Below are 12,384 nucleotides of genomic sequence, written 5' to 3'. Positions count from 1 at the left end.
ATATACTATACTATTTTGCAATGAAAAAACACAAAAGAGAAAGAAAAAAAAGTCACATCATTGATCATTTTACACAAAACTCCAGAACTGGTGTGGACAGAAGTATTGGCGCCCTCAGCCTAATACTTGGTCGCACAACCTTTAGACACAATAATTGCGCACAACCGCTTCCGCTAACCAGCAATGAGTTTCTTACAAGGCTCTGCTGGAATCTTAGACCCTTCTTCTTTGGCAAACTGCTCGGGGTCCCCCCTGAGATGTGAAGGGGGCCTTCTCCAAACTGCCACCAAGAGATCTCTCCCCCTCCCCCACAGGTGTTCTATGGGATTCAGGGCTGGACTCATTGCTGCCACTTTACAAGTCTCCAGGGCTTTCTCTCACCACCATTTTCTAGTGCTGACCTGAAGTGTGTTTTGGGTCCTTGTCCTGCTGGAAGAGCCCTGACCTCTGAGGGAGACCCCGCTTTCTCACACTGGGCCCTACATGATGCTGCACAATGTGTTGGTCGTCTTCAGACTTCATAATGCCATGCACACGGTCAAGCAGTCCAGTGCCAGAGGCAGCAAAGCAACCCCAAACCATCAGGGACCTCCGCCATGTCTGACTGTAGGGGGCGTCTTCTTCTCTTTTTCCCTGTAATCTCTATGTTGAGGCCTTCTCCTACTTTTGTCTCCTCTGACCAGAGAACATTCTTCCAGAACGGTTTTGGCTTTCTCAGGTAAGTTTTGGCAAACTCCAGCCTGGCTTCTGTCTGTGGGTAAGAAGTGGGGTCTTCCTGGGTCTCCTACCATACAGTCCCTTCTCATTCAGACGCTGACGCTGGATAGTACGGGGTGACACTGTTGTACCCTCGGACTGCAGGGCAGCTTGGACTTGTTTGGATGTTAGTCGAGGTTCTTTATCCGCCATCCGCACAATCTTGCGGTGAAATCTCTGGTCAATGTTTCTTTTGCGTCCACATCTCGGGAGGTTAGCCACAGTGCCATGGGCTTTACACTTCTTACTGACACGGCGCACGGTAGACACAGGAACATTCAGGGCTTTGGAGATGGACTTGTAGCCTTGAGATTGCTCAGGCTTCCTCACAATTTTGCTTCTCAAGTCCTCAGACAGTTCTTCGGTCTTTCTTTTCTCCATGCTCAATGTGGTCACACAAGGACACAGGACAGAGGTGGAGTCAACTTTAATCCATTTCAACTGACTGCAAGTGTGATTTAGTTATTGCCACCACCTGTTAGGTGCCTCAGGTAAGTAACAGGTGCTGTTAATTACACAAATTACAGAAGCATCACATGATTTATCAAACAGTGCCAATACTTTTGTCCACCCCCTTTTTTATGTTTGGTGTGGAATTATATCCAATTTGGCTTTTTGACAATTCTTTTTGTGGTTTTCTATTGAAGACAAATTAAATGAAGAAAATACCAAAGAATTTGTGATTGTAATTATTATCTGGAAGAACACGAGTATTATCTGACAGAATTGCAGGGGGGGGGGGGGGGCAATACTTTTGGCCAATACTGTACCTACACGAGCTGCGGGGCCGAATGTACAAAACCCATCGCTGTCTCATAAATCCTCCTGTTATACTCCAGTCACATCCAAACCTGCCCCGTACAGCCGCCATGTGTGATGTAGCAGAGCCGGTAGTGATGTGTAGAAGGTTCCGGATCCTGTAGTGAGCCGCCATGTGTGATGTAGCAGAGCCGGTAGTGATGTGTAGAAGGTTCCGGATCCCGCAGTGAGCCGCCATGTGTGATGTAGCAGAGCCGGTAGTGATGTGTAGAGGGTTCCGGATCCCGCAGTGAGCCGCCATGTGTGATGTAGCAGAGCCAGTAGTGATGTGTAGAAGGTTCCGGATCCCGCAGTGAGCCGCCATGTGTGATGTAGCAGAGCCGGTAGTGATGTGTAGAAGGTTCTGGATCCCGTAGTGAGCCGCCGTGTGTGATGTAGCAGAGCCGGTAGTGAAGTGTAGAAGGTTCCGGATCCTGTAGTGAGCCGCCATGTGTGATGTAGCAGAGCCGGTAGTGATGTGTAGAAGGTTCAGGATCCCGTAGTGAGCCGCCATGTGTGATGTAGCAGAGCCGGTAGTGAAGTGTAGAAGGTTCCGGATCCTGTAGTGAGCCGCCATGTGTGATGTAGCAGAGCCGGTAGTGATGTGTAGAAGGTTCAGGATCCTGTAGTGAGCCGCCATGTGTGATGTAGCAGAGCCGGTAGTGATGTGTAGAAGGTTCCGGATCCCGCAGTGAGCCGCCATGTGTGATGTAGCAGAGCCGGTAGTGATGTGTAGAAGGTTCCGGATCCTGTAGTGAGCCGCCATGTGTGATGTAGCAGAGCCGGTAGTGATGTGTAGAAGGTTCCGGATCCTGTAGTGAGCCGCCATGTGTGATGTAGCAGAGCCGGTAGTGATGTGTAGAAGGTTCCGTATCCCGTAGTGAGCCGCCATGTGTGATGTAGCAGAGCCGGTAGTGATGTGTAGAAGGTTCCGGATCCCGCAGTGAGCCGCCATGTGTGATGTAGCAGAGCCGGTAGTGATGTGTAGAGGGTTCCGGATCCCGCAGTGAGCCGCCATGTGTGATGTAGCAGAGCCGGTAGTGATGTGTAGAAGGTTCCGGATCCCGTAGTGAGCCGCCATGTGTGATGTAGCAGAGCCGGTAGTGATGTGTAGAAGGTTCCGGATCCTGTAGTGAGCCGCCATGTGTGATGTAGCAGAGCCGGTAGTGATGTGTAGAAGGTTCCGGATCCTGTAGTGAGCCGCCATGTGTGATGTAGCAGAGACGGTAGTGATGTGTAGAAGGTTCCGGATCCTGTAGTGAGCCGCCATGTGTGATGTAGCAGAGCCGGTAGTGATGTGTAGAGGGTTCCGGATCCTGTAGTGAGCCGCCATGTGTGATGTAGCAGAGCCGGTAGTGATGTGTAGAAGGTTCCGGATCCTGTAGTGAGCCGCCATGTGTGATGTAGCAGAGCCGGTAGTGATGTGTAGAAGGTTCCGGATCCCGTAGTGAGCCGCCATGTGTGATGTAGCAGAGCCGGTAGTGATGTGTAGAAGGTTCCGGATCCCGCAGTGAGCCGCCATGTGTGATGTAGCAGAGCCGGTAGTGATGTGTAGAAGGTTCCGGATCCCGCAGTGAGCCGCCATGTGTGATGTAGCAGAGCCGGTAGTGATGTGTAGAAGGTTCCGGATCCCGCAGTGAGCCGCCATGTGTGATGTAGCAGAGCCGGTAGTGATGTGTAGAAGGTTCCGGATCCCGTAGTGAGCCGCCATGTGTGATGTAGCAGAGCCGGTAGTGATGTGTAGAAGGTTCCGGATCCCGCAGTGAGCCGCCATGTGTGATGTAGCAGAGCCGGTAGTGATGTGTAGAAGGTTCTGGATCCCCTAGTGAGCCGCCATGTGTGATGTAGCAGAGCCGGTAGTGATGTGTAGAAGGTTCCGGATCCCGTAGTGAGCCGCCATGTGTGATGTAGCAGAGCCGGTAGTGATGTGTAGAAGGTTCCGGATCCCGTAGTGAGCCGCCATGTGTGATGTAGCAGAGCCGGTAGTGATGTGTAGAAGGTTCCGGATCCCGCAGTGAGCCGCCATGTGTGATGTAGCAGAGCCGGTAGTGATGTGTAGAAGGTTCCGGATCCCGTAGTGAGCCGCCATGTGTGATGTAGCAGAGCCGGTAGTGATGTGTAGAAGGTTCCGGATCCCGCAGTGAGCCGCCATGTGTGATTTAGCAGAGCCGGTAGTGATGTGTAGAAGGTTCTGGATCCCCTAGTGAGCCGCCATGTGTGATGTAGCAGAGCCGGTAGTGATGTGTAGAAGGTTCCGGATCCCGTAGTGAGCCGCCATGTGTGATGTAGCAGAGCCGGTAGTGATGTGTAGAAGGTTCCGGATCCCGTAGTGAGCCGCCATGTGTGATGTAGCAGAGCCGGTAGTGATGTGTAGAAGGTTCCGGATCCCGTAGTGAGCCGCCATGTGTGATGTAGCAGAGCCGGTAGTGATGTGTAGAAGGTTCCGGATCCCGCAGTGAGCCGCCATGTGTGATGTAGCAGAGCCGGTAGTGATGTGTAGAAGGTTCTGGATCCCCTAGTGAGCCGCCATGTGTGATGTAGCAGAGCCGGTAGTGATGTGTAGAAGGTTCCGGATCCCGTAGTGAGCCGCCATGTGTGATGTAGCAGAGCCGGTAGTGATGTGTAGAAGGTTCCGGATCCCGTAGTGAGCCGCCATGTGTGATGTAGCAGAGCCGGTAGTGATGTGTAGAAGGTTCCGGATCCCGCAGTGAGCCGCCATGTGTGATGTAGCAGAGCCGGTAGTGATGTGTAGAAGGTTCTGGATCCCCTAGTGAGCCGCCATGTGTGATGTAGCAGAGCCGGTAGTGATGTGTAGAAGGTTCCGGATCCCGTAGTGAGCCGCCATGTGTGATGTAGCAGAGCCGGTAGTGATGTGTAGAAGGTTCCGGATCCCGTAGTGAGCCGCCATGTGTGATGTAGCAGAGCCGGTAGTGATGTGTAGAAGGTTCCGGATCCCGTAGTGAGCCGCCATGTGTGATGTAGCAGAGCCGGTATTGTACTGTTTGCCTTTGTCTTCTCAGGCTCTGGAGGAGGAGCGGCTGCAGAACTTCTTGCACCTCCTACAACTGGACAACGAGGTTCTGATCCCCAACCAGGAGCCTATCGAGTGCCGAATCTGCTACACTGACGTCCCCGCGGGGGCCGGGGTCCTGCTGCGCGAGTGTCTGCATAGTTTCTGTAGGTAGGTGTGGACTATGAGACCTAGGACTACTATAGCCATCATCCTGCCGTGCCCCATCATTGTCCGGCCTCTGCCCATCTGTACCAGGGTCATCATCAGTGGATCAGAGATTAGAAGACACATGCTCTAGTCACATTCAAAGCTGCAATCACAATTCTGTCTCTTATACTTCAGCTATAACCAAACCTGCCGTCTGTACTGCTGTTATATCCTATACTCTAGTAACCTCCCAATCTGCATTCATACTCCGCTCACAACCCAACCTGCAATCCTAATTGTGTGGTTCTGCTGTACTAACATGCCATACAGAACTTGTTGCAGCTTAGGGTGTGACTAGAGCATCCCCCAGCCTGGGTATTAGATATAAGATGGCCGTGGTCGTGTCTTTAGAGGATTGTTCTCATCCATCGTCTGACTCTCCTTCAGGGACTGTCTGCGCCAAGTGGTGAACTGCTGCGAGGACCCCGAGGTGTCCTGTCCATTTCGGGATGATGTATACGCCTGCGACCGGAAGCTGCAGGAGAGAGAGGTCCGAGCGGTGAGTGGCCCTAACACCCCGCAGAGGGGGCATCTGTGGTGAAGTAGAGGGGTCAGTGGGGGCACAACAAAGAGGAGGGGCCACGAGGGCCGGGGCGCATCTCCAAAAACCTGCGTCCAGACCTGGCGCTGAGTGACCCTCTGATAGCACCATATCTGCAGCACTATGGGGGAGGGGCACGGTCTAATGTGCCCCCCACTTACACCCGTTTTCCCCCATCCTATATTTGCTTTCTTTGCCTGCAGTTGGTTTCGGCGGACGAGTACACCCGATTCCTGGAGCGCGGCCTGGTGGTGGCGGAGAGCAGGAGCCAGAACAGCTACCACTGCCGTACGGCCGACTGTAAGGGCTGGTGCATCTACGAAGACTCCGTCAATGAGTTTATATGTCCTATATGTGAAGCCCAGAACTGTCTGATCTGTAAGGTACAGGGCCAGGAGGGGGCAGCACTGGGAAGGGGGTATTGGTGGATGAAGAGAGGGGCCAGGAGGAGGAAGCACTGGGGGTGTATTGTAGATGAAGGGGTTGGCCTGGAGGGGGCAGCACTGGGGGTGTATTGTAGATGAAGGGGTTGGCCTAGAGGGGGCAGCACTGGGGGGTGTATTGTAGATGAAGGGGTTGGCCTGGAGGGGGCAGCACTGGGGGTGTATTGTAGATGAAGGGGTTGGCCTGGAGGGGGCAGCACTGGGGGTGTATTGTAGATGAAGGGGTTGGCCTAGAGGGGGCAGCACTGGGGGGTGTATTGTAGATGAAGGGGTTGGCCTGGAGGGGGCAGCACTGGGGGTGTATTGTAGATGAAGGGGTTGGCCTGGAGGGGGCAGCACTGGGGTGTATTGTAGATGAAGGGGTTGGCCTGGAGGGGGCAGCACTGGGGGTGTATTGTAGATGAAGGGGTTGGTCTGGAGGGGGCTGCACTGGGGGTGTATTGTAGATGAAGGGGTTGGCCTGGAGGGGGCTGCACTGGGGGTGTATTGTAGATGAAGGGGTTGGCCTGGAGGGGGCAGCACTGGGGTGTATTGTAGATGAAGGGGTTGGCCTGGAGGGGGCAGCACTGGGGTGTATTGTAGATGAAGGGGTTGGCCTGGAGGGGGCAGCACTGGGGTGTATTGTAGATGAAGGGGTTGGCCTGGAGGGGGCAGCACTGGGGTGTATTGTAGATGAAGGGGTTGGCCTGGAGGGGGCAGCACTGGGGGTGTATTGTAGATGAAGGGGTTGGCCTGGAGGGGGCTGCACTGGGGGTGTATTGTAGATGAAGGGGTTGGCCTGGAGGGGGCAGCACTGGGGTGTATTGTAGATGAAGGGGTTGGCCTGGAGGGGGCTGCACTGGGGGTGTATTGTAGATGAAGGGGTTGGCCTGGAGGGGGCTGCACTGGGGGTGTATTGTAGATGAAGGGGTTGGCCTGGAGGAGGCAGCACTGGGGTGTATTGTAGATGAAGGGGTTGGCCTGGAGGAGGCAGCACTGGGGTGTATTGTAGATGAAGGGGTTGGCCTGGAGGGGGCAGCACTGGGGTGTATTGTAGATGAAGGGGTTGGCCTGGAGGGGGCAGCACTGGGGTGTATTGTAGATGAAGGGGTTGGCCTGGAGGGGGCAGCACTGGGGTGTATTGTAGATGAAGGGGTTGGCCTGGAGGGGGCAGCACTGGGGTGTATTGTAGATGAAGGGGTTGGCCTGGAGGGGGCAGCACTGGGGTGTATTGTAGATGAAGGGGTTGGCCTGGAGGGGGCAGCACTGGGGGGTGTGTGGTGTTGCAGCCGTTAGGTTCAGTAATGTCGCCTGTTCACACACCTCCCCCTCTTCAGGCCATACATGATGGGATGAACTGTAAAGAATACCAGGACGATCTGCGTATCCGAGCTCAGAATGACGCGGCCGCCAAACAGACCAGTGACATGCTGAAGGTGAGGGTCATGTGACTAATACTGTGAGCAAGGGAGCCGAGTGTGCAGGATCCAGGGACTATACAGGACATGGCTGGAGCAGGAAATGTGTGAGAGGCGTCTGCCGGCCCTGGTGTGTGCAGGTGTGTGAGAGGCGTCTGCCGGTCCTGGTGTGTGCAGGTGTGTGAGAGGCGTCTGCCGGTCCTGGTGTGTGCAGGTGTGTGAGAGGCGTCTGCCGGTCCTGGTGTGTGCAGGTGTGTGAGAGGCGTCTGCCGGTCCTGGTGTGTGCAGGTGTGTGAGAGGCGTCTGCCGGCCCTGGTGTGTGCAGGTGTGTGAGAGGCGTCTGCCGGTCCTGGTGTGTGCAGGTGTGTACGAGGCGTCTGCCGGTCCTGGTGTGTGCAGGTGTGTGAGAGGCGTCTGCCGGCCCTGGTGTGTGCAGGTGTGTGAGAGGCGTCTGCCGGTCCTGGTGTGTGCAGGTGTGTGAGAGGCGTCTGCCGGCCCTGGTGTGTGCAGGTGTGTACGAGGCGTCTGCCGGTCCTGGTGTGTGCAGGTGTGTGAGAGGCGTCTGCCGGTCCTGGTGTGTGCAGGTGTGTACGAGGCGTCTGCCGGTCCTGGTGTGTGCAGGTGTGTGAGAGGCGTCTGCCGGTCCTGGTGTGTGAGAGGCGTCTGCCGGTCCTGGTGTGTGCAGGTGTGTGAGAGGTGTCTGCCGGTCCTGGTGTGTGCAGGTGTGTGAGAGGCGTCTGCCGGTCCTGGTGTGTGAGAGGCGTCTGCCGGTCCTGGTGTGTGCAGGTGTGTGAGAGGCGTCTGCCGGTCCTGGTGTGTGCAGGTGTGTGAGAGGCGTCTGCCGGTCCTGGTGTGTGCAGGTGTGTGAGAGGCGTCTGCCGGTCCTGGTGTGTGCAGGTGTGTACGAGGCGTCTGCCGGTCCTGGTGTGTGCAGGTGTGTGAGAGGCGTCTGCCGGTCCTGGTGTGTGAGAGGCGTCTGCCGGCCCTGGTGTGTGCAGGTGTGTGAGAGGCGTCTGCCGGTCCTGGTGTGTGCAGGTGTGTGAGAGGCGTCTGCCGGCCCTGGTGTGTGCAGGTGTGTACGAGGCGTCTGCCGGTCCTGGTGTGTGCAGGTGTGTGAGAGGCGTCTGCCGGTCCTGGTGTGTGCAGGTGTGTACGAGGCGTCTGCCGGTCCTGGTGTGTGCAGGTGTGTGAGAGGCGTCTGCCGGTCCTGGTGTGTGCAGGTGTGTGAGAGGCGTCTGCCGGCCCTGGTGTGTGCAGGTGTGTGAGAGGTGTCTGCCGGTCCTGGTGTGTGCAGGTGTGTGAGAGGCGTCTGCCGGTCCTGGTGTGTGAGAGGCGTCTGCCGGTCCTGGTGTGTGCAGGTGTGTGAGAGGCGTCTGCCGGTCCTGGTGTGTGCAGGTGTGTACGAGGCGTCTGCCGGTCCTGGTGTGTGCAGGTGTGTGAGAGGCGTCTGCCGGTCCTGGTGTGTGCAGGTGTGTACGAGGCGTCTGCCGGTCCTGGTGTGTGCAGGTGTGTGAGAGGCGTCTGCCGGTCCTGGTGTGTGAGAGGCGTCTGCCGGTCCTGGTGTGTGCAGGTGTGTGAGAGGCGTCTGCCGGTCCTGGTGTGTGCAGGTGTGTACGAGGCGTCTGCCGGTCCTGGTGTGTGCAGGTGTGTGAGAGGCGTCTGCCGGCCCTGGTGTGTGCAGGTGTGTACGAGGCGTCTGCCGGTCCTGGTGTGTGAGAGGCGTCTGCCGGTCCTGGTGTGTGCAGGTGTGTGAGAGGCGTCTGCCGGTCCTGGTGTGTGCAGGTGTGTGAGAGGCGTCTGCCGGTCCTGGTGTGTGCAGGTGTGTACGAGGCGTCTGCCGGTCCTGGTGTGTGCAGGTGTGTGAGAGGCGTCTGCCGGCCCTGGTGTGTGCAGGTGTGTGAGAGGCGTCTGCCGGTCCTGGTGTGTGCAGGTGTGTGAGAGGCGTCTGCCGGTCCTGGTGTGTGCAGGTGTGTGAGAGGCGTCTGCCGGTCCTGGTGTGTGAGAGGCGTCTGCCGGTCCTGGTGTGTGCAGGTGTGTGAGAGGCGTCTGCCGGTCCTGGTGTGTGAGAGGCGTCTGCCGGTCCTGGTGTGTGCAGGTGTGTGAGAGGCGTCTGCCGGTCCTGGTGTGTGAGAGGCGTCTGCCGGTCCTGGTGTGTGCAGGTGTGTGAGAGGCGTCTGCCGGTCCTGGTGTGTGCAGGTGTGTACGAGGCGTCTGCCGGTCCTGGTGTGTGCAGGTGTGTGAGAGGCGTCTGCCGGTCCTGGTGTGTGCAGGTGTGTACGAGGCGTCTGCCGGTCCTGGTGTGTGCAGGTGTGTGAGAGGCGTCTGCCGGTCCTGGTGTGTGAGAGGCGTCTGCCGGTCCTGGTGTGTGCAGGTGTGTGAGAGGTGTCTGCCGGTCCTGGTGTGTGCAGGTGTGTGAGAGGCGTCTGCCGGTCCTGGTGTGTGAGAGGCGTCTGCCGGTCCTGGTGTGTGCAGGTGTGTGAGAGGCGTCTGCCGGTCCTGGTGTGTGCAGGTGTGTGAGAGGCGTCTGCCGGTCCTGGTGTGTGCAGGTGTGTGAGAGGCGTCTGCCGGTCCTGGTGTGTGCAGGTGTGTACGAGGCGTCTGCCGGTCCTGGTGTGTGCAGGTGTGTGAGAGGCGTCTGCCGGTCCTGGTGTGTGAGAGGCGTCTGCCGGTCCTGGTGTGTGCAGGTGTGTGAGAGGCGTCTGCCGGTCCTGGTGTGTGCAGGTGTGTGAGAGGCGTCTGCCGGCCCTGGTGTGTGCAGGTGTGTACGAGGCGTCTGCCGGTCCTGGTGTGTGCAGGTGTGTGAGAGGCGTCTGCCGGTCCTGGTGTGTGCAGGTGTGTACGAGGCGTCTGCCGGTCCTGGTGTGTGCAGGTGTGTGAGAGGCGTCTGCCGGTCCTGGTGTGTGCAGGTGTGTACGAGGCGTCTGCCGGTCCTGGTGTGTGCAGGTGTGTGAGAGGCGTCTGCCGGTCCTGGTGTGTGCAGGTGTGTGAGAGGCGTCTGCCGGTCCTGGTGTGTGCAGGTGTGTACGAGGCGTCTGCCGGTCCTGGTGTGTGCAGGTGTGTGAGAGGCGTCTGCCGGTCCTGGTGTGTGCAGGTGTGTGAGAGGCGTCTGCCGGCCCTGGTGTGTGCAGGTGTGTGAGAGGCGTCTGCCGGTCCTGGTGTGTGAGAGGCGTCTGCCGGTCCTGGTGTGTGCAGGTGTGTGAGAGGCGTCTGCCGGTCCTGGTGTGTGAGAGGCGTCTGCCGGTCCTGGTGTGTGCAGGTGTGTGAGAGGCGTCTGCCGGTCCTGGTGTGTGAGAGGCGTCTGCCGGTCCTGGTGTGTGCAGGTGTATACAGACCACAGTAGACTTCTCTCCCCACCTCAGTGTGATTGTATGAGGTGCCTGTAGGGGGAGTCAGTGAGCCCTGGAGCCGTCACCTGAGCCTTCTTGTGCCCGCAGACCCTGGTGCAGACGGGGGAGGCCATGTACTGCCCGGCCTGTAAGATCATCGTCCAGAAGAAGGACGGCTGCGACTGGATCCGCTGTACCATGTGCCAGACCGAGATCTGCTGGGTCACCAAGGGCCCTCGCTGGGGGCCACAGGTAAGGTGGGGCCTGGTGCAGAGACTCCTCCCCTTGTACAGACACACACAGCGCCCCCTCTAAGGGGAGGAAATGGCGGGGCTTTCTCCTTGTCCTGCTCAGACACCATGTGACACAAGCCGCCATCTTGCTGACTTTACTGACCGCTCTCTTCTTCTGTGTACAGGGGCCCGGGGACACGTCTGGGGGATGTCAATGCAATGTGAACGGAAGGAAGTGCGATCCCAGGTGTCAGAACTGTCACTGACCAGCAGGGCGGCAGCAGTGCACCCAATATACACCTCAGAGACACTTGTATATAATACTAAAGATGGCGTCTCCTACTGGCAGGAAGGGGGAACTACCAACGAGGCGCCGTCCGTAAACTATGCAGAAAGATGCAATGACTCCTCCTCACCACAGGGGGCGCCACAGACACCTGATAAGCCATGAGCAGGCGCCAGCGCTTTTATATTCTGAGATTCAGCAATTATTGTACAGAAAGTGGGGGAGGGTCACATGAGAGCGGCCACTAAGCCCAGAATAAAGGGGCCACTCCGCTGATCGTTTCCTCATTGGTACATGCAGGGGACTATTTAACTCCTTGTGTGACACTAAAGTCTGCACCCCAGGACTCAGGTTTGGTCCATAAATATAGAATCATTACCCCCCCCATACAATGCAGGGCCCCTGAACCCCCCACTACTCCTTGTGTATGTCTCGGGGGGAGGGGGTCTCGCCTGTTACCCCTGAAGAACCACGGCAGTAATAAATGTGGCTTCACTTCAGTTTTTGTGATCATTTTTGAAGCTAAAACCATTGAGGTGTAAGAATCAGGCCTTGAGCTTTGGATGTGACTGGAGTAGAAGACGCTGCAGCTTTGTACAGATTAGAGCCATGTACAGGCGGTAATACAGGAATCTGGATATACAATGGAACTGCCTTACGATGGCCGCTTCTGACTCCCCCTCCTCTGCAGCTTTCTTTCCCGCTCCTTCCCTCCTCTGCAGCCTCTCCTCCTTCTGATTTCCCGCTCCTTCCCTCCTCTGCAGCGTCTTTTCCTATTGATTTCCCGCTCCTTCCCTCCTCTGCAGCCTCTCTTCCTTCTGATTTCCCGCTCCTTCCCTCCTCTGCAGACTCTTTCTTCTGATTTCCCGCTCCTTCCCGTCTCTGCAGCCTCTCCTCCTTCTGATTTCCTGCTCCTTCCCTCCTCTGCAGCCTCTCCTCCTTCTGATTTCCCGCTCCTTCCCTTCTCTGCAGCCTCTCTTCCTATTGATTTCCCGCTCCTTCCCTCCTCTGCAGCTTCTCTTCCTTCTGATTTCCCGCTCCTTCCCTCCTCGGCAGCTTTCTTTCCCGCTCCTTCCCTCCTCTGCAGCTTCTCTTCCTTCTGATTTCCCGCTCCTTCCCTCCTCTGCAGCTTTCTTTCCCGCTCCTTCCCTTCTCTGCAGCGTCTCTTCCTTCTGATTTCCCGCTCCTTCCCTTCTCTGCAGCCTCTCCTCCTTCTGATTTCCCGCTCCTTCCCTTCTCTGCAGCCTCTCCTTCTGATTTCCCGCTCCTTCCCTTCTCTGCAGCCTCTCCTCCTTCTGATTTCCCGCTCCTTCCCTTCTCTGCAGCCTCTCTTCCTATTGATTTCCTGCTCCTTCCCTTCTCTGCAGCCTCTCTTCCTTCTGAT

General features: G+C 57.1%; 1 protein-coding gene across 1 annotated transcript in view; it reads left to right on the top strand.

Moving 5' to 3' along the window:
• Positions 1-11,500, top strand: part of LOC142199986 (ranBP-type and C3HC4-type zinc finger-containing protein 1-like) — a 31,927-nt gene extending 20,427 nt beyond the window's left edge. Inside the window, 6 exon segments of the mRNA XM_075269930.1 lie at positions 4,575-4,735; positions 5,162-5,273; positions 5,519-5,698; positions 7,075-7,173; positions 10,590-10,733; positions 10,900-11,500. Of these exon segments, the coding sequence (XP_075126031.1) occupies positions 4,575-4,735; positions 5,162-5,273; positions 5,519-5,698; positions 7,075-7,173; positions 10,590-10,733; positions 10,900-10,980 (777 nt within the window). The 3' untranslated portion in view covers positions 10,981-11,500.
• The last annotated feature ends 884 nt before the right edge of the window (positions 11,501-12,384 follow it).

This window comes from Leptodactylus fuscus, chromosome 4, assembly GCF_031893055.1.
Source record: "Leptodactylus fuscus isolate aLepFus1 chromosome 4, aLepFus1.hap2, whole genome shotgun sequence".
Classification (NCBI taxonomy): domain Eukaryota; kingdom Metazoa; phylum Chordata; class Amphibia; order Anura; family Leptodactylidae; genus Leptodactylus; species Leptodactylus fuscus.
This window is presented reverse-complemented; position numbering and strand designations above follow the sequence as displayed.